The 23,174-nt window shown below is 32.2% G+C and overlaps 1 protein-coding gene and 1 long non-coding RNA gene across 2 annotated transcripts; both read left to right on the forward strand.

Annotated features, from left to right (window-relative positions):
• Positions 1-1,774: 1,774 nt before the first annotated feature.
• On the forward strand, positions 1,775-9,356 carry LOC111698742 (zinc finger FYVE domain-containing protein 1; the record flags this gene model as incomplete). The annotated part of the gene is made up of 7 exons (XM_023469157.1): positions 1,775-1,848; positions 2,817-2,894; positions 3,435-3,510; positions 3,941-4,003; positions 4,388-4,453; positions 7,902-7,973; positions 9,231-9,356. Coding segments are annotated over 7 exons (540 nt in total), but the record flags the coding sequence as incomplete, so codon positions are not given.
• A 1,141-nt stretch (positions 9,357-10,497) lies between these two features.
• LOC111698733 (uncharacterized) lies at positions 10,498-13,696 on the forward strand. Its single transcript, XR_002764600.1, has 2 exons — positions 10,498-10,579; positions 13,470-13,696. It is a non-coding gene; the product is annotated as an uncharacterized LOC111698733 (long non-coding RNA).
• The last annotated feature ends 9,478 nt before the right edge of the window (positions 13,697-23,174 follow it).

A 23,174-nucleotide genomic window follows, 5' to 3' on the forward strand; every position in this document is an offset into this window, starting at 1 on the left:
TTGCAAACAAAATAGATTGGAAATTTTTCTTGAACAAAATGAAATTCCGAAATATCTTCTTTCGTTTGTTTTTACTTTGAAAATTATAGTTAGTTATAAACCAGTTTGAAACTATGACGTAAACAAATCAGTTTGAAACTAGGACGTAAACAAATCAGTTTGAAACTATGACGTAAACAAATGGTAGTTTTTTTAAGTTGGCGAAGCATTGTATTTCACGAACGAGAAAAAAATCTTATATTCAAATTTCTAACTAAACCTAAAAACCTTCAATTAGATAAAAGTGCAATTTTCATGAACAGACTCGATCATAAACGATAAGTTATCAAATTTTAGGAACCTACCGTTAACGCTGTTAACAATCGAGATCGTTAACGAACAGCAACTTGATATTCGAAAGAAAAATCGTTAACTAAACTAAAAGCTCCGTTATTAGTAATGAGCAAATGACTACTTAATGAGCCTGTCCGATGACTGTTCCTAAAATGTATCTAACTGTAAAAGAACGAATGGAAAAAAGTTCAAGCGTGCCCCCGCCATGGATATATAATAGAATGGATATATCATAGTCAATGTTTGATGTAATTTTATGGCTGGGGTGTCATGCAGTACGTCAGACATTGGACCCTGGAGTTATAAATTTATCTTTGGTTTTCGTAAAGTTAATAGTTGTCAAAGTAGTATAGAAAAACATTCTTAAAACTTGGAGAAATTTAGCCTCCTTCTTTGTATCATAAAAGTTGTCGGAAATACTAAACAAATACGTCAGACCACATTTTGGAAATCTCAAAATGGTGTTTCTACAAGATTTTAACTATGGTATATCATTTCTGTTTACTGCAAGGCCAATTTAACAAGGCTCTTTTCTGATTTGGACCCTGGATTTTACTTCAAACTTTTTTAAAGAACAAAATATTTTTATAGAAATAAAATTGTTAAAGTCAAACCTAAAGTACACCGTGACCATGCAGAGGTTTAAAATTTCCCAACAAAGTCTAGGGTCAACTCAGATAGAACAGCTGTAAAGCACAAAATTACATGTACGCTGGCCCAGAAAAAAATAGATCGGTAGATAGAAGCATATCTGTAAGCGGGCCGTGGCCCCAGCCCTATTTGATTAGGTTAGGTTAAAACAATTTCTGGGCCGAGCGCTGCGGCTAGGACAGGCTAGGGGGCCGAGCGCTGCGGCCACAAGTCCATATAGCAGCTGTAAAATCACGTGCTAGTAGGTCGGATGTGTAGTATAGCGGATTTGGCGTAGGTCAGAAGTGGAGTATAGCGGATTTGCATAGGTCGAAAAATACACCACCACTCCCCAGTCCCCATCTCCCCATTTTTGATTATTGATTATTGATTATTGATTATTGATTATTGATTATTGATTATTGATTATTGATTATTGATTATTGATTATTGATTAAAATAGGCTTAAACTTTATTATTTCAGTTGAACAAGAAAACATTTCTAATAAAAACCAAAAGTATCTTCAAAAAAAAAAAAAATCGTGTATTTGCAAAATTTAATTAAAATCAAATTTCGTTGGAGGCTTACTTTTGAAATTTTGATCATACATAAACCTTCCCTGGGGTCATGTGAGGTCGTGCACAAAATTTTGTCCCGATTGGTTCAGCCGTTTTGACGTTTATAGAAACAAACAAACAAACAGACATACAAGCAAAGTAGATATAATAATAATTTTATTATTATTATTAATATTTTAATTATTATCATTATTATTTATTATTATTATCATTATCATTATCATTTGATTTGTTTATAGATGGTGTGACCGCTATTTCTGGAAGTGTAACTGAAGTGTCTGGAGCGCCAGCTGTTTCTCTAGCAAGGTATATCAAGATTAGGGTTTCCAACGCAAGTGGATTTTACTTGCGCACAGTTGCGCCGCAATTCCGCGCAACGGAATTCCGATTGATAACCCCAATCAAGAGGGCATATGTTTTCCAATCATTTCCGAGATCTATGTACAATGTACATTGTACAAACAATTTCTAGCAACTCCGCGCAAATCTGCTTGCGGATTGCGCTTGGACGCGCAAATGTGGCACCTAAATGTGCCCGCAAACTTGTGTGCAAACTTTTCCACTTGAAACAACTCGTTTAGGTACAGTTAAGGGCCACCCACAAAAGACAAGCTTTAAACTCTTTGAATTTAACAATCTGAAGGTTGAACTTTGCAATCAAATAATAATTATTTTAATGATAAATTAAAAAAAAAAAAATCTCACAGGTCTGTGGGACCCAAGAATTTAATTTAAAAACTAAAAACATTCATTTTCAATCTTCTCTTAAGTTTACAAATTCAAATTGTTGAATCCCTAAGCATTATACCCTTGCAACTAAATGGTGTAAATCTTTGATTTTCAAATTTAGCATATTTGAATTTATAGAATTTATAGTCGGAAATATCTAAGGTCTACGACATTGGATTGCAGTACAGATGCCCTTCAGGTCGGTTTCCGCTCTTCGTTAACGATCGTTAACGAAGGTTCGTCGTTAACGAAACAATGATTTTTATAAAAACGATCGTTTAAAAACGACCATTTTTAAAAGACGAACTTTTAAAAAACCCCGATCGTTTTTAAAAACGTCGTCGTTTTCATAACAAAACGATCGTTTAAAAAAAAATGAAAAAATTAACATCCTTAATTGCAAATGCATGGAATCAGAAAATAGAGTTTGGGGCAAAGACTCAATTCCTTTCTACTTTTCCAACTTTTGTCGATTTTTCTGTCTGTAAGGATTCTAAGAAAAGTCCAAGTTATCATACCGTAGATCTAACTAAATAAAATTTCAGATGGGCGGCGGATCAAGTTGCTCCCAGCTACTGGAAACCCAATTCGGAAATAGTTAAATGTCATAGCTGTCCCACTATGTAAGTTAGTTATTGCAGCTGGGACCGAATTTTATTAATTTGAGCTACGTCGGTGAAATCCCTACTGCCGGTTCAAATTTGAGCAGCCGATTCAAAGAGCTAGGAAGGATTCAAAGAACCGGCGGTAGGCATTTCAACGACACCCCAAATTCATTAAAATTCTATCCCTGTTTCATATATTTTAATCTTCTCAACCAGCACTTAGTTACAAATACTGTAAAAAAAAATAATACTAAAAGTGAAACAGAAAACTCTGAAGTATGAAGACATCTTTAAGACTCAAGTTATGACTTTAAATAGTCTAATAACTTTAAGACTCAAGTTATGACTTTAAATAGTCTAATAACTTTAAGACTCAAGTTATGACTTTAAATAGTCTAATGCAGAGCTATTGTGCCATTTTACTTAATTAGTCTTTTAGTTTGTTTCTAGTTAAAGCATTTGCTTTGCAACAACATCAAATACACTTAGATATTGCTAATTACTATATTGTCGTCTTCTTATTCCAGAGTTTTCTGGTTCTCACTGTATTTGTTTCAGTTTTAGCGGAACCTGTAAAATACATCACTGTAGAAAGTGTGGGGAGGGGTTTTGTGATACTTGCTCAAACTACCAGGAACATACATTCATTCAACATTTGTAACATTACTGCTACGACTTTGTGATCTCGTAGCTCCTCTAGTTTTGATTTAACGCACAAGTATGAAGAAAGGAAATTTATCAGAGGCCGAATTTAAAGAATTTGAGCCGCGGCTCAAATTTTGTTGGTTCCACTTAAATTTGTATTAAATTTTTCAAGATTTAAGCCGGCGCTCAATTGAAACCGGTTTTTGGGGGATTTTAGACGCGGCTTAAATTCATTAAATTCGGACACTGTATACATATTAGAAATTCAAAACATTTTTTTTTTCTCAACAGCTATCCAGTCTCCAATAAGAAGAGTTATGATTGAAAGTATATATGATACCAACGTTAATTACAATTTACTTTCTATTAAACCCTCCCCCCTCCCCGTTTTATCTGAGTTTGAATGATGTATTGTATAGAAACCTGTACCAGAGAAGGGTTGGGGTGTTCATCCCGTTCGTGTTTGTAAACTCTGTAGTCTGGTGAGTATTGAGCAGTGCTAAAGCGAGAAATTATGATGTATATCTTAAAAAATAATTATACCTCCTACTTTTTAAAATCCGGCCACTTTCTTCATTTTTTCATTTTTTCAGCCAGTTGAACAGAACTCATTTAAGTACATGAGTTTAAATCTGTTAAATATAGTTGTTAAATGAAGGACTTTCGTCTACTTAGCACTGCTGTCACGTGAGAATGCGTATCTAACCTATTCCCTCCTAATGTTTAGGTATGGTGTTTCTTGCCTCAAAAAAAAAAAAAATTGGGGTCATCAAGTTGAGGTGTGCGCGGAGAGTTGACCCCATTTTTTTTATTTTGGGGCAAGAAACATCTATAGAATGTTTTCTAGACAATACTTTATGGTTTAGGTTTGTGATCAGGATGTTGTTCATAATTCTCATCAGACTGAACCTAAAGAAGTTCAAGTTAGAAAGGTAGAATTAATTACAGTTTAATCCAGATCTTCAGATACTCCAAAAGAATTTATAAAATGTCGTCTTCTAAACCTACTGATAATAGTATGCTGAAGATATTTAGTTTTCTAATTGAATATTGAGCTTTTTGAAATCGTTCCCTCTTATTTCAAGCTCGTTATTGATTTTTACAATAACTAAGATTTAGGTATTACAGTATAAAATCCATTAAAAAATTGCCAAGACGACATTTTATAAATTCTTTCGATGTCTCCAAAGTTCTTGGCTGAACTGTATTTAAATATTTCCCGATTTTTTCAATTATCAAATGTTTTTTTGTTTCCCAGTCGTAGCGCTCATCTTTGTAATTTCCAATCCATGCTCATTTTATTTCCAAATAATTAGTCATTTGTTAAATATTCATTTGGAAATCAGCATTAGTCATTTGTTAAATATTCATTTGGAAATCCGCATTAGTCATTTTATAAATATTCATTTGGAAATCCGCATAAGTCATTTTTTAAATACTAGCCTGAGAGGGCGCTTCGCGCCCATCTTCTAAATTAATATGTTCTCTTTGTGTACATCGTAAAACAAAACAAAAATAATTCGCGGATTTTCACAAAAAATTTCGTGGATTTTCAAAATTTTAAAAAATTTATTGAAGATCGAATTTTGATGGAAACAAATATTTGAAATTTTGATCATTCATAAACCTTCCCTGGGGTCCCTAGATGTCCCACAAAAAATTTGGGCCCGATCGGTTCAGCCGTTTTGACGTTTACAATATTTATTCAGGTTTCCTTTGTGTTTAAATCTTTGTACTTTTAAGCATAATTTCAAGTTCTTAACTTTGCAATGATGGAGCATATTTTAAAATTCAAGAATTATCACTAGGGGCTTGTTTTAACGATAAGTTAAATTAAAATGACGGGCGCCGGGCCCATTAATTAAACGTTATTTGGTTAAAAATTAACGATTTTCTATTGTTAGAGAAATTTCCCAGAATTTTCGTTCCCAGGCAGAATGTTTTAATTTTTAATTTTAAAATACTTAATTTAGTTCTGGTTTAGTTAGGCTGACACATGTAAATCAGTGAAATTGTTCAATTAAAAAGTATCCATCAATTTTTTATCTTACAATGTTTCATTCTTTAAATGAATTTTTTCGTTACATTTCAAAAACTTTCATTACTTTTTTTTATGTTCGTTCATTTTCAAAAGTTGTGTTAACAATTAAACACTTCTGTGAATTTTCCGAAACTTCTGTAAATTTTCAAAAAAAATCAGTTTATTTTTAAAAAAATTCCGTTAATTTTCTCCTTTGAGATGATTCCTTTTCTTTTTATTCAACTGTTCTATCAATTTCATTCCGTTGAATATCGAAAACGTCGTTTCACTAAAGAAACACTTTACTCAGTAAACTAAATATTTAAATGCCAACCCATTCAACTTAGAATCAAGCTTAAAATAATCCCGTGGTTCTACCGAGCTCCCAATTAAAATATAAGGCAAATTGTTCACGGGATTTCTGTTTTATGATCGGACACACAAACAAACAAACAAACAGAGATTATTGTTTTTATATAATGGAAAGAGATGCTTCACCTAAGATATTTCCTAATTGACTAAATCTCCAGAGGCCTCCAAAAGCTGATATGCATTATCATGAGATATGTTCTCTACTAGCCATTTTTTGCATGATCATTGAATGTTGTCATTAGTGGGTACAGTTAGTAGTTTAATGTACCATATATAGGTTGGAGAAAGTGTACTTAGTATAATTAGTAGTTTAGTGTACTATATCTAGGTTGGGGTAAGTGTACTTAGTATAATTAGTAGTTTAATGTACTATATCTAGGTTGGAGAAAGTGTACTTAGTATAATTAGTAGTTAAGTGTACTATATCTAGGTTAGAGAAAGTGTACTGGGTACAGTTAGTAGTTTAGTGTACTATATCTAGGTTGGAGAAAGTGTACTGGGTACAGTAAGTAGTTAAGTGTACTATATCTAGGTTGGAGAAAGTGTACTTAGTATAATTAGTAGTTTAGTGTACTATATCTAGGTTGGAGAAAGTGTACTTAGTATAATTAGTAGTTTAGTGTACTATATTTAGGTTGGAGAAAGTGTACTTAGTATAATTAGTAGTTGAGTGTACTATATCTAGGTTAGAGAAAGTGTACTGGGCACAGTTAGTAGTTTTGTGTACTATATCTAGGTTGGAGAAAGTGTACTGGGTACAGTAAGTAGTTTAGTGTACTATATCTAGTTTGGAGAAAGTGTACTGGGTACAGTAAGTAGCTTAGTGTACTATATCTAGGTGGGAGAAAGTGTACTGGGTACAGTAAGTAGTTTAGTGTACTATATCTAGGTTGGAGAAAGTGAACTGGGTACAGTTAGTAGTTTAGTGTACCATATCTAGGTTGGAGAAAGTGTACTGGGTACAGTTAGTAGTTTAGTGTACCATATCTAGGTTGGAGAAAGTGTACTGGGTACAGTTAGTAGTTTAGTGTACCATATCTAGGTTAGAGAAAGTGTACTGGGTACAGTTAGTAGTTTAGTGTACTATATCTAGGTTGGAGAAAGTGTACTGGGTACAGTAAGTAGTTTAGTGTACTATATTTAGGTTGGAGAAAGTGTACTGGGTACAGTAAGTAGTTTAGTGTACTATATTTAGGTTGGAGAAAGTGTACTGGGTTCAGTAAGTAGTTTAGTGTTCTATATTTAGGTTGGAGAAAGTGTACTGGGTACAGTAAGTAGTTTAGTGTACTATATCTAGGTTGGAGAAAGTGTACTGGGTACAGTTAGCAGTTTAGTGTACTATATCTAGGTTGGAGAAAGTGAACTGGGTACAGTTAGTAGTTTAGTGTACTATATTTAGGTTGGAGAAAGTGTACTAGGTACAGTTAGTAGTTTAGTGTACTATATCTAGGTTGGAGAAAGTGTACTGGGTACAGTTAGTAGTTTAGTGTACTATATGTTGGAGAAAGTGTACTGGGTACATTAAGTAGTTTAGTGTACTATATATAGGTTGGAGAAAGTGTACTGGGTACAGTTAGTAGTTTAGTGTACTATATTTAGGTTGGAGAAAGTGTACTGGGTACAGTTAGTAGTTTAGTGTACCGTATCTAGGTTGGAGAAAGTGTATTGGGTACAGTTAGTAGTTTAGTGTACCATATCTAGGTTGGAGAAAGTGTACTGGGTACAGTTAGTAGTTTAGTGTACTATATCTAGGTTGGAGAAAGTGTACTGGGTACAGCTAGTAGTTTAGTGTACTATATCTAGATTGGAGAAAGTGTACTGGGTACAGTTAGTAGTTTAGTGTACTATATTTAGGTTGGAGAAAGTGTACTGGGTACAGTTAGTAGTTTAGTGTACTATATTTAGGTTGGAGAAAGTCTACTGTGTACTATATTTAGGTTGGAGAAAGTGTACTGGGTACAGTTAGTAGTTTAGTGTACTATATTTAGGTTGGAGAAAGTGTACTGGGTACAGTTAGCAGTTTAGCTAATACTCTGGAGATACCGATATCATTAATCAAGGTTAGTGTAAATCCTAAATTATTGATTATTTTATAATTTAACCCAGTACTTTGAAGACATCAGAAGAATTTTTATGAAACTACCGTGTACTTTATCATTCTTACACACTTCATGGCGAATTTTATTATGAACGTGCTATAAAGTTATCATCGTGCTATAAAGCTGTAAGTTTTGATTGGTTCCCGGATTTTCTCCAAAACAAAATTAGGATATTTCCAAAATATATTTTTCTATATATAATGAAAATGAAGTTGAAATTAACTTTATGTTTTTATTTCTGTATGGTTAAAAAGCTTATTTTATTTAGATATAGCAATTGAAATAAGACAAGTACACAAATGTTTCATAAAATTACCTAAAACATTCAATTATCAGAAGGTTAAGAAGACGACATTTTATTTATCCTTACGTTACCTCAAAAGTTGTGGGCTAAACTGTAATAAATTAAATATTTCTTGATTTATTTAGGTTTCATGTTGAAATTTTGATTTTTTTTCATGAGTTTACTGCAATTGATAATTAGTTAGAAAAATCGAGAAACCCTTATGAACAAGAAAAAATTATAACAATTAACTTAACTGAACTCATGCAGTACAATTATAATAAACTGTACGGATTTCTTTTGTACAAAGATTCTAATAACAATGTACTTTGCAGGATACTTTCAGGACAACTACTCTATATAATGTAATATAGGATTCCTTCTTTACAAGGATTCAAATACCAATGTACTGTAAAGGACTCTTGCAGTACAATCAAAACAAAAAGTACTGTGCTGGATACCTTCAGAATAAGGATTCCATAAACAATGTACTTCATAGGACTCATTCAGAAATAAACGTATCTTATTAGGATTCAGCTCGACCTGAATATTGGGTACCTGATTCAGAAATAAACTTATCTAACTAGGATTCAGCTCGACCTGAATATTGGGTACCTGATTCTGAAATAAACATGTACTTAGTAGGATTCAGCCCGACCTGAATATTGGGTACCTGATTCAGAAATAAACATGTACTTTCTAGGATTCAGCTCGACCTGAATATTGGGTACCTGATTCTGAAATAAACATGTACTTTCTAGGATTCAGCTCGACCTGAATATTGGGTACCTGATTCTGAAATAAACATGTACTTACTAGGATTCAGCTCGACCTGAATATTGGGTACCTGATACAGAAATAAACATGAACTTTCTAGGATTCAGCTCGACCTGAATATTGGGTACCTGATTCAGAAATAAACATGTACTTTCTAGGATTCAGCTCGACCTGAATATTGGGTACCTGATTCAGAAATAAACAGCTGTGCAGTTTGTGATAATCCTATTGGACCCAAAGCTCCGGTCTCACAGGTGATAGAGCAGTGATCCCTGGATCCTTATTTAATGAATTTGAATTGGCTACCGCCGGTATAAATTTTAATTACTGAATCAAACCCTTTCTTTATCTTTAAATTTGAGTTATTAGTTCAAATGTAAACCGGCAGTAGAAAGTTTAGCGACGTATCTCAAATTAATTAAATTCGGCCCCTGGATTCATATTTAATAAATAGCGAGACGTAGACGTAGTTCAACCACTTATCTTCATTTTGAACTGGTTCACAAGAGAAAATGTTTTGAACGACTTTTGTCTGGTTCAGCTATTTCACGCTGTTCAGATAAACTTTCGAATCAATTGTTTTCTAGTTTTTTTAAAGCAAGTATAAAACTTCTTGTGCACAAAACTTAATTTTTATAGATTATCAAATAATACTTTTTAAACTGATATTGTCTTACTTAGACCTATAGGAAAAGTGCCCCACTATAACGATAAACTACAGGGTTACCCACAAAGGATGAGACGGTAAAGACGACCTAAAACTCTCGAGGTCAAAGTTAGACTTCTGTCTTGAACCTACTACCTAGTCTTTAAATGGCTAAGTAACTGATTAGGCAAGGAAATAATGGAGTTTACAGTTGCAGGGAATCATGAATACGAAGCAACAGACAGTATAAATTCCGTACAGTCGTCTCTGTATTCTGTGTTGGAAACCCTATAGTTATTATTACAGATTTACTTCTTACTCGAAGAAAAAATGATATGGAAGATATTAAAACAAATATACACTTTAATAGAGTTATTAATCTGTTGACTGTGACAGTACATAAAAAGTTAATCATGAATGAGAGCTAAATTATCATTTTTAACTTAGAGTAATTCATGTTAAATACATTTTCCAAATCATTTTTTGAGACGCCATTTTGTATCTTTATTAAATTTGTGCAGATTTGTTCTTCAATCTTTTTCTTACATTTTAGATTAAACATTTTTTCAAATTTTTCAACTTTAGAGTTTAGACTTGTTTTTGTTAAAAAACTTATTGATTAATGAATATGAGGGTAGTTATTCTTTGATATTTATTGGAAAAAAGTATTCTTAAAGGGTTTGTAGACATAATTTTAAGTTACCCTTCATCGTTATCTTATTTTTCTTTATCAGTTTTTAACATTCTAAAATCATCAAAAAAGTCAATTTTTTCCAATTTAAATTTATTTTAGGGAGTATGCAATAAGTGTAGTTTAACGCGGAGAACTGTTTCTTCAAGGGGCTGGGATGTTCCTGTCAGGTAATAGAGAGCATCTGTGACCCTTTTTAAACACTTGCTTTTTCTTCAATGAGTACTTTTCTCATTTCCTAACTAGGATGAAAAATTATCGTTTAGAAAAGTAACAAAAAGCGTTATAGTATAAAGAACCAAAACTTAAAGCCAAAGGGATTGTTATCGGTGTGGTAGAACATTTCATATGTTAAATGTACATTTTCTGAATAGGACATTTTATATGTATAATGTACATTTTCTGAATAGGACATTTTAAAGATATATGTACATTTTCTGAATAGGACATTTCATAGATATATTACATTTTCTGAATAGGACGTTTCATAGATATATGTACATTTATTGAATAGGACATTTCATATATATATGTACATTTTCTGAATAGGACATTTTATAGATATATGTACATTTCTGAATAGGACATTTTATAGATATATGTACATTTTCTGAAATGGACATTTTATAGATATATCTACATTTCTGAATAGGACATTTTATAGATATATGTACATTTTCTGAATAGGACATTTTATAGATATATTACATTTTCTGATTAGGAAATTTCATAGATATATGTACATTTTTTTAATAGGACATTTTATAGATATATGTACATTTTCTGAATAGGACATTTCATAGATATATGTACATTTTCTGAATAGGACATTTCATAGATATGACAATGCACAGACAGTACATTTTATAGAGAGGGCATTTTCTACAGTGGTCGACGTTTATATTTATAAAATGAAGACGACTTTTCTATTAAAGTTTTTATTTTTAACAAGCGTTTTCAAATTACAAGTTTATAAGTAAACAAAGAGAAGCTGTAAATTGACAGCTTCTCTTGGTTTCCATGTTTATGTGTATCCATGCTGTTTACAGGCTTGGTAGAAATAAAAAGTGCACTCGCAAGTCGTCTTCAATGTACTACTACTACTACTACTGTATCAAATTCATAACTAATATTTTTGTCATCAAAATTTTCCTTTTTTATTATTAAGAAAACAGATTTTTTTATCGGTCTATGAAAATTCCTATGATAAAATGTCATTTGTTTAATTTTGTTTTCTATGAAATGTTCCAACAAATATTTTGGAACACTCGTCTTGCTTGTCGTCTTGTCAATGTTGAATCTAAACAAAATATGCATTGCTAATTAATTACTCTAATTAGAACTTTTAATGTCAACAGTAATGTTATCCAACCCACGTCTGTTCACCAGACTAAGGGACTGTTAGACATTATTTCAAGTGACCCTTCAGTTATGGAATGACCTGTATTATTTACAATGATAGCTTTGACTTATCAAGAACAAGTTTTCCTTAATTTACGGAAAACATGTATTTGTAATTTGGTTGCAAGCAATGGGCGGAAACGTGTGTCTGTACCAAAAGAGTGTGTGTAAGGAATACCGAACCGAAGGCGTGTACTGTAGGTATATACAGTACATACATCTCGGTATTTGTACAGTCTAGGAGAGTATATTTGTTTATTGTTAATTGTTTACTTAAAAATAAGTTTAATATACATGTAGTAAATTATTTATACATTTAAGTCAACACTATAAGCCAAATTTTCATGCAAAGAATATAATTTGATTAAAGTTTTCAATAAACTTGTCGTTATTCAAGCTTAATCATACTTGAAAACATTGTTCTGCAATTTCCTTGACTGTAGTCATGTTGTGTGTCTGTGCCAAAAGAGTGTGTGTAAGGATCTTGGCTGCAAAGCAGTGCGACTGGCTTTCTCTTGCCAGACCAGCGCCATTTCCCTTCACTTTATTCCTATTCCCTGGTTGCAAGCTGTTTGTATTAGAGGATTATTACTCTATACTTTCCGGGAGTTTTAGAACATGATGATTTTATATTTACAGGGTTTGCCATGATTGGCTTAAAGGGAGTGACCGGTAATGTATGCTAGTTGAATTTAGAATAGAGTATTGTAGAGTATTTTCTTAGGGTTCATTTGATACCTATCAGACGTTTTTACGGTGCATATTTGTTTAGCAAGAGCGCAAAGCCAATCTTTGAAATCCTCATAGATTGTCCATTTTGGAGGAATGATTTTGAGAATACGTATTTTTAATTATTTAATAACTATCACAAAAAGATGTAACAAACTCTACAGTTAACTAATAAGTTGTTTAGGAACAGATTGAGAAAATAACTAATCTTATTCAGTTATTAGTTTCTGTAATGTCTCATAGTTCACAAACATTTTCTGTAGATTCCCTGCAATTTTTTATTGAAAAGACGACATTTGAAGAATTTGAAGAAATCACCGAACAAATTTGTAAAGAATAAGAAATTTAATATAATGATGAAGAGGAAATAATTGATTCTAACTTTGATTTGTTACATTTTTCGTCGTTGGTATTGAATAATTTTTTATAAACCGATTCTCAAAATCATCTCTCCGTAATGGACAGCGAAGAAGGATTTTAAAAAATGAATTTGCACTCTTGCTGAACAGATATGCATGTATGATTCTCAGTTCAACTACCATACATTCCCGGTCACTCCCTTTTATGCCTTATATTTTTTAATGTTTTTATATTTACCGGGTGTCCGATAATTGTCTTAATGTTTTTATATTTACAGGGTGTCCGATAATTGCCTTAATGTTTTTATATTTACAGGGTGTCCGATAATTGTTTTTATATTTACAGGGTTTGCTTTGATTGTCTAATGTTTTATATTTACAAGGTGTCCGATAATTGTCTTAATGTTTTTATATTTACAGGGTGTCCGATAATTGTCTTAATGTTTTTATATTTACAGGGTGTCCGATAATTGTCTTAATGTTTTTATATTTACAGGGTGTCCGATAATTGCCTTAATGTTTTTATATTTACAGGGTGTCCGATAATTGTCTAATGTTTTTATATTTACAGGGTGTGTGATGATTGCCTAATGACTCCAGAAACAGAATAGCTGACATCATGAAAAGTTTACAAGTTGTTCTTCTAACGATACATTATACATATTTCTCACAAATTTCCTATTTTACACAAATCTTGTTAAATCTTAAAAAATAGTTTCCTTTAAAAAAGAAATTAGGAAAAAATAGTTCATTCCATTTATTCAAAATCTTTCTGAATATATTTCCTCTTTAAACTATTGTATTTATTGAAAACATTTATTGATGCAGGATTTTTATTATGGTGAAAAGAATTGTACGGATTATTTTAGTTCGCATCCCTTCATTAATAGCTGCGTAAAGTGAATTATCTTAAAATAAATTTCAAAAAAACATTTCTTCACAATACTACATTATCATTTCAACTACCATACATTGCCGGTCACACTCCCCTTAAACCACCTATAATCTAATTGAGAATTCGCAAATCACTTTCACATTTCCCTTTTAGCGTTGCTAGCATTTTTTTTCTTCTCGCAAATTGCAATGTTGAAATGTGCAAAATATTATTATTATATATACAAAATTACAAACAAGGGCTGTTACAAGGATAATTAACATCCTACTGTGAGAACCAGAAAACTATGGAATAAGAAAACGACTTTATATTTTGACTTTAAATAGTCTAATGAACATAAGACACAGCCATTTTGCAGTGTAAACTTTAGACCCATTCAACTCAACAAATGATTTAATAAATTACTCTTAAAACTAATTTCCTTGCAAAAACAAACAAATCACCTAAGTATTGTCGTCCTTCCATTCTAGTTCCCTGGTTCTCACTCTTATAATAGATGCAAATCAAAGATTGATTAGAACTAGTGAAATAAATTGTCTGGTCGAATTGTCAGTGGCAGTCGTTTTCGTATATATCAATACAATAAAGACGATTTTCGATTACATTTTTGAAACAACTTAGGGTCGCCTTCATTGTATTGATATAGACGCCGACCACTGTACGTACAGGGTGTCCCAATAAACATGGGAATTCAGTGACGAATTCGTCTTTTTAAATAATTCCTTAATTTAGTAAGTGATACCAACTGAGAAAGCTGTAATCTGTAAAAGTTGCGTCTGCTATGTTCACATGTTTGTTTATGTTTTGACTGCGTACGGTTCAAACAGAGTAAACTTGTCCGTCTTCACTGTTCATCTTGCTGAGACATTATAGACACATCTTTAAAGTCTTTTACTCTTTTCATAAAATAAACTCTAGCAGACATAATAATATTATAAGGTATCACAATGCTAATTCATATCAAAGACGATATCCAATTCGTCACTGAATTCCTATGGTTTTTGGGACACCCTGTATGATATCCTAGTCTTCGTACAAAATCAAAGTTTTTTTGGAAGAAAGAAATTCTCAAAATTTCTTAATTCCCATTAGATTTGAGCTTTATTTGATTAATATAATAGTAGAATTAAAAATAGTTTTTATTTTCTGTGTAAACAAAACAACTGTATAGATGTTTCGACAAATAAAAGATAATTTATGGAATTATGTTTATTAAAATGTAAAGAAAACTTTCCAAAGTCCGAATTTAATGAATTTGAGTCGCGTCTTAAATCCGCCAAAAACCGGTTTCAATTGAGCACCGGCTTAAAGCTTGAAACCAACCTATGTTTGAGCCGCGGCTTACATTTAGGCCGCCGCTCACATTTTTAAAATTCGGCCTCAGGTTTGAAGACCCAAAGTTTAAAGTAAGTTTTCTGCATTGAAATGTGGTCTTATTTTAATGATTTGGTGAAGAAAGAAAGAAGTTTATAGTTGCTTAGAAACATAATTATCACAGGAGTCCATATAATTCCATCTGATCAATCCCAAATATTGATTGATTGATATTAGGGGCAGAAACAAACCATGTTGTTCTTGTAAACAATTGGAAGTATAATGTCAAGTTGTAGAAAAAATTCCATACTACAGAATGTTTACTGCAAGGGGGTGTTTATTTTTCTGTATATCATAGTTTATCTCTTATGGGAGAACCCTTCATTTACGTTGGCAACCACTGTTATCCGACTGTAATGGAATTTTAATATGATGCTTTATCGATACCACTAAAGGCCGATTGGACCAATACAATTGCACTAAGTTAGCTGTTCACAAACCGGTTTTAAGTTCACTTTAACATTAGCACATATAAACAGAATGGAAATTAATTATTTGAGATTAACTAATTAAATTTTTTTTAACATTTTAAAATACATTGGCATCGTTTTTTGAGATATTTGTGTCCGCAGCGCCGTCAACATATCATGACCTAGCCGCAGCATTCGGCACAGAAATTGTCGTAGCCTAATCTAACCTTTAAATATTAAGGTTGCATCATACAATTTTTTTTGTGTAAAAATACGTACAACTTGTTGGGGGTAATTTTTAAAAATTTGAAAAATTTGTTCAAAAGGACTATAGTCTTTTTGAACATTAGTCCAAACGAACGCACTATAAGTACATCTAATCGATCAATAGTCCTTCCCTCCATGTCCATACATACATGCTACTGGATTCTCGGCTGATTTGGGTCACATAAGAGACCAAGGTTGTTAATTAGATACTCTGGATGCGCTTTAATGTACGGAGAATGTCGTCTCCATAGCAATGGACACTGGACAACAATTTTCCTCGAATGACGTAACTGAGTTTTAGCGGAAGAAAATCCTTCCCCCGTCTCATCAGCAATGTTTTCACTTCAACATTCGACAATGAGCAGTTGTGTCAAATGAGGATTTTGAGTGTCCCTTACTATGAAGACGACATTTCCAGTACATCGTGAGTACCTGTTTAAACAACCTTGCATAGCTTATTGGATTCCTAGTTGATTTGGGTGATAAAGAAGTAGTTTATCTACATCTTGATTAGCAAACCCCCACTAATCATATTATCATACAGACAGGGAATACCAATTAACTAAATAACAATTGTATTCTTAAAGGGACTGTAAGCGTAAATTCAAGAGACCCCCCATGCAAAGATGGCAATGTCAGATTCACAACGGTACCCTTGAAAGCATTGTTTGATGAAATGAATTAGATAACATTGTTTTTGTTTCTTTTAACTGTTTTCTTGTGAGGGTTCGCTGTGAAAGTAAATGGCGCATTTCTTATTGATAAAAAGCAATATGAAGAAAATCATCAGAGTAAAATAAAAACTATTCGAGTAAAAAAATGGCGGTATCTTTCACATTTTGATGAGATTAAGATTTCAATGGTGCTGTTGCAAATCGGGCATTGCCATCTTTGCATGGAGGGTCACTTGAAATTACGCTTACAGTGCCTTTAATGAATTATTCACACGAGTTCACTGACCTTAAATTGTATTTTACAAGACGACTGTGGAATTGGAAGACGACAGTTACAACTTTAAATAGTCCACATAAAATATTGTCAGTTGATACAGAAGTTTTTTTAGGGCATTTCGCATTTTAGCAATCTTTTATGGTAAATCTACGCATTTTACAATCGATATTTGAAATCAAAAAGACGTCATGCATCTGCATCAAGAACTTTAATCTCAGGATCAATCATTGATCCTCGTCTTATACAGATCTACGAATTGATTTAATTCCTCTTTGGTAATTCACTTGGGGGAAAACTCATATCCCTGAAGTCTGCATAAGGGATCAAGCATTTGATCTCAAAATTAGAAGTGCCCATTTTAGATATTGAGATCAAGAGTTCAAGATTAACGATACACCAATCAACAGTTGAGAAAATAAAAAAATGATAAATTATCTGGTTACTAAATATTGTACCCTTGTGGTTCGTTCATGATGAAGTGTAACATTTATTCTAAAAAAAGCGATTTCTTTTCAACGGTAAAATTTTTGTAACTGCCTTAAATTCATTTAAATACTGATAAAGTGACTATAGCGCATTTAATGCTTCAGAAACAACAGAAAAATTATCAGAATGAAACACTTTTCAAACCAAAAAATCGACGCGATCTTCTGATTAAATTAAGATTTCATGGGTATCGTTGTGAATCGGGTATATTCGACCCCTTTAATACTGGTGAGAGGTCTAGTTGATGCAATTATGACATGAGTAGGGATGGGCAGGGCAATGTAGTCAGATTTGTTTTACCGAAACTTTTAATGTTTTCAGCCTTTTAAAAGATTTTACGACAATATGAGAAGATTAAGACATTCTAAACTTTATTCTGTAAAAATTTGCTTTTATCAAACATGCAATAATTACAGTGGTAAGCGATTATATCAATACAATGAAGACTACTTTTTTATCTAAGTTAACAAGCTTTTCTCTAATTACAAGTTTACAAGTAGTCAGCTTTTTAAACAGCTTGTTAAACAGCTTGATATAAATCAAAATTTAAATCAAAAGTCATCCTCATTGTATTGATATTATCGCCTTCCACTGTGAAGAAAATATAAGGCAAAAACGATCGTTTTATGCAATCTTTTTTGGGTTTTTAAAATGATAGTTTTTGGTTCGTTTTTGCCTTATATTTTCACCTAGGATAACAACTTCTTCAAAATACAATTTTTAATCGTTGGACCCATCTCATATTGTCGTAAAAGCTTTTAAAAGTCTAAAAATATTAAAAGTTTCTGTAAGACGCATCTAGCTATTGCCCATCACTAGACATGACCTTATTTTCATAGACTGGCATAACATATTTGCCTGCTAGGTATAACTAAGAATACGAGTATGTATATCTTTGAACCAAATCTTGAGCAAATGACAAGATTTCTCGATGAGAAAAATAATTTGAACCCAGTTCATAGATCTTGAATGATTAGATGGTGGGGGGCGGGGACTGGGTTGAACGGAATCTCATCTTTGCAATGAAAGTTAAATTGAAATTTCGCTGAGAGTTTATCCCTTTAAAGTAGGAGTTTATCATTATTATATTTTGTCAAACACTGAAAACTTTAAATGTCACTCGTGACGTAATTGACCTGTTCACAGCAAACTAGACACAAATAGTTATGTGCCTTCGGGTTTTTCGTTTTAGGGTCGATTTTGGTATATCTCTATATTACAAGACATTCGTATAGCCGGCCAAACGGCTGGACCGATTGGGCTGAAATTTTTTGTGGACACTCATGGGTGTCCGGTGGGGTGTTATAGCCTTAAAAAAATCGAACATTTTTTCTCAATTTTTTTTCTCATTTTTTCCTATTTTTAATTTTTTTAAATTTTTTTTTTACGGGCAACGCCGAACCCTTCAGCTAGTATTAGATAAGATAAGATATAGTTTATTGCTAAAAATACACATACAAGTTATAATGTTACAGGCAAAAAATCTTCAACTATTTTTATTTGTTTACTATATGTATGTAATTATAGCAATTAGGTGGAGATTAGCTATTTGCTGTTTTGGGTATTATCCACACCTAATTAATATAAAAACCTTTACAATATGATGAATATTACTAGGTTTTGAAAATTTACAATAAGTCAGGGATTACTAGTTAAATTTAGAGAGACCGAGGTGTGCAGCATAACAAAATAATTTATTTTTCAGTTTTAAGTTTTGTACGTTTAACAGAATAAGATAAAGCATGTACGAAAATCTACAAAGTTCTATATTCATTTTTGCAAGAATAGCAAAAGGGTTTATTGTACTTTGAGATGTAGGCGTCAGATAACATTTTAAATAAACTTTTCTAAAATATACCTAACGAGGCACTTCTTTTTAAATCAAGTGGCAGTTTATTCCATCTCTTAAGAAGTGCATATGAGGGAAGATATTATATAATGAGCTTCTATTCAGAATGTCAATTTGATAGTTAAGAAGTGCATATGAGGGAAGATATTCTAATGAGCCTGTATTCAGAATGTCAATTTGATAGTTAAGAGATCTTTCAAAATTTCCGAGTTTTTTAAAAGTGTTGTTAAATGAGGAGGGTAGAAGGTTTTTCGTGTATTTATAAATAAATGTTGCTTGATTAAATTCAGTCAAATTATTTGCTTTCAGGGTTCAAATTTAGCATAGTGTAACAAAAACAAATGTATTTTAAATTATGTATTCTGTGTCAAATTTTAGCCCCTGATCAGAAAAAAAGATCCAAAATCGATGCAAAAATGAACGTGTCGTAACGATCTTTTCTCAGATAGCATTTTGGACTTTTTATTTTTGCAGATTAAAGATATTGTTAGGTTTAATAAAATCAAAGGTTAACATAATGCAGTTTTATGTAAATTCATTTTTTGTATTTTTTAATGTGTATTCATTTTATGTAAATTCTTCTATGTGAGTAATTCAATATCCTCGTATACCCTGATTCTTATCATGCGAGGGGAGGAAGACCAACCACAATAATATCTCGCCCGAGCCGCATTCTCTTCATTTTCTTGTCTGATCTTTAAATGTTATCTTTTTAGAATCAGGCGACGTTATTGACAAATAAGTATCTTTATCAGTGAGAAGGACGAGAATTTAGAGGTGGTTCGGACGAGAAAATGAGAAGAATGTGGTTCGGACGAGAAATTGTTGCGGTTTGCCTTCCTCCCTTGACCCCTCATCATGCCGTCTGTCTAAGCTGGTAAATTCTGGAAAAAAGTAGAATGAAATTTGTGTTTCGACGGTTTCTTCTTGTTTACTGTAATTACGTCCCAACAGGGTTTTAATTAGAATTAAATAATCTGAAATTAAAATTATTTTCTGAGGATTTCAATGTTAGAAATGATTTTCACTAAAATCAAAAGTTTTTTTTGCCTATGAATATTGAATGCGAACATGGCTAATAAAGAAAAAGCTGGAATCAGTTCCTATGTATCAAGGTTTGACATTTTATATCGAATTAATTGAGTTTGATGCATGTTCCTGGTTCAACTTTTCAAGGCAATACTCATTAAAGGGACTGTAAAGGAAAAAGGAAAGGGGGTATAGGCTGAAAGCTAATCACTTTAGCTCTTGATCGCGACCCATGAAAGTTTTATCTGATGTTCCTGCCTCTAGAAATTGATATCAAACTGTGTTAAAATTATACGAAAGTTCATATATGTAAAATTTAGAAAATCTTAAAATTAAATCACGTGACCAGAACTATCACCAATGGCAGAGCAGTATACTGGTCACGTGTCTCCGCCTGTATCACGTGACCACTTTACTGCACTGCCATTGGTGGAATGTCTGGTCAAGCAATACGGACGTATAAATAATATTATGAATTAAATCTATAAAAAAAAGAAGAGAGCTTGATGGTAAATACTGTAATGGGCACATTTGTAGAATGTCAAGTTGATAGTTAAGATATCTTTCAAAATTTCCAAGCTTTTTAAAAATGTTTTCAAAAGATGCAGGAAGAATTTTATGTGTATATTTATACATAAATATAGCTTGGTTAAAGTCTACCAGATCATTAATCTTTAGAATCTTATACTTAAGGAAAAGAGGATCACTATGAGACGTGGCTTTTGAGTTATCAATTAATCTTATTGCTCGTTTCTGTAAAACGTGAATTTGTTTCATTTCTGAACATTTGTTTCTTCCCTGCAGGCTGAAATTCCATATTCTATAAATGATCGAAATAAAGAGTCGTAGATGGTTAGTTTAATATTACTAGGAAGAATATTTTTTACACTTGACAAAGCAAAAACTGCACTGGATGCTTTGTTTTTAACCGACTTCAGATGATGATTTCAGTTAAGATTTTCGTCTAAATGAACACCTAAAAACTTAAAAGATTCGTTTTTGCATCCAGTTCCTACTCTTTCTTTATCTTTATTATCTATTTAAAGTTTAAGAGAGGTGATACATCTTCTTTTTTATTTTTGAACAGAATATATTTGGTTTTATCCGCATTCAAAGTCAGTTTGTTTGCTTTAAACCAATCTTCTATTTTAGAGAGCTCAAAATTTGCCAAATCATATAAGTCGTGTAAGCTTTTTGAAGAAAGTTGCAGTGTTGTACCATCAGCAAAAAGAATTGTAAAAAATTTTGATGCTTTAGGAAGGTCATTGATAAGAATTAAAAATAAAATTGGTCCTAATATCGACCCTTGTGGTACACAACAAGAGATTTCTATAAGTGAAGAGTCAACACCCTGATTGAAGTAAATTGTTTTCTTCCATTTAAATAAATTTTGAACCATAAGTTAGAAGTCCCACGAAATCCAAAGTGTTCAAGCTTGCTCAGTAGAATGTCAACATCACAGGTATCAAAAGCTTTAGTTAAATCTCTTAAAATTCCCAGTTTATATTCGGATACAGGTTTATTTACTGGTACAACTTTGTGTCCTCGTAGCTCCTCTTGTTCCGCCTTTACGCAAGTAGGAGAAAAGCAAATTTGTTTGTTACATTTCAGAATTTCAAAACATTTGTGTTCCTAGAAGAGCTACTAGGTCGCAAAGTCGCAGCAGTAAATTCACAGAAAAGCAAAGGTTAAGGCGTAATTAATGACACGTTAAAGATGTGATCTCTGTTAAAAATTGTGTGTAATCATATTTTTGTACCTGAAATAGGTTTTGCAAAAAAACAACTCAGTTGTTACCAAAAGGCATTTTCTTTAACATTTTTTGGACACCATTATTATTTGATTGTTTATGTATATTGTATTTCCATTTATATCAATGTATCAATGTTGAAAAGATTGTATTTTATGAAGGATATAAATATTCATTAAATTTGCATAATTTGCAACATTAAATAGGAAACACCCAGTTTAGAAATGCAGCAATGCTTAATTAGTCATTATTTAACACAAAAATATCTAATTATTTGCGAATTACACATGTTTAATATGTTTTTTCTCTATATATCTATTTATCATCCCAGTCTAATAGTTGCTTGATCTGAGCCGATACAACACGTACTGTATATACTGTCCATTGTACTGTATACTGTATATACTGTCCAATGTACTGTACTGTACATACTGTCCATTGTACTGTGCTGTTTATACTGTCCATTGTACTGTACTGTATATACTGTTCATTGTACTGTATATACTGTTCATTGTACTGTATATACTGTCCATTGTACTGTGCTGTTTATACTGTCCATTGTACTGTACTGTATATACTGTCCATTGTACTGTACTGTATATACTGTCCATTGTACTGTATACTGTATATACTGTCCATTGTACTGTACGGTATATACTGTTCAATGCACTGTACGGTATATACTGTCCATTGTACTGTAATGTATATACTGTCCATTGTACTGTAATGTATATACTGTCCATTATACTATTCTGTATATACTGTCCACTGTACTGTATACTGTATATACTGTCCATTGTACTGTACGGTATATACTGTCCATTGTACTGTACTGTATATACTGTTCATTGTACTGTACTGTATATACTGTCCATTTACTGTACTGTATATACTGTCCATTGTACTGTTCGGTATATACTGTCCATTGTACTGTACTGAATATACTGTTCATAGTACTGTACTGTATATACTGTCCATTGTACTGTACTGTATATACTGTTCATTGTACTGTACTGTATATACTGTCCATTGTACTGTACTGTATATACTGTTCATTGTACTGTACTGTATATACTGTTCATTGTACTGTACTGTATATACTGTCCATTGTACTTTACTGTATATACTGTCCATTGTACTGTACTGTATATACTGTCCATTGTACTGTACTGTATATACTGTCCATTGTACTGTACTGAATATACTGTCCATTGTACTGTACGGTATATACTGTCCATTGTTCTGTACTGTATATACTGTTCATT

Source organism: Eurytemora carolleeae, unplaced genomic scaffold (assembly GCF_000591075.1).
Source record: "Eurytemora carolleeae unplaced genomic scaffold, Eaff_2.0 scaffold318, whole genome shotgun sequence".
NCBI lineage: Eukaryota > Metazoa > Arthropoda > Copepoda > Calanoida > Temoridae > Eurytemora > Eurytemora carolleeae.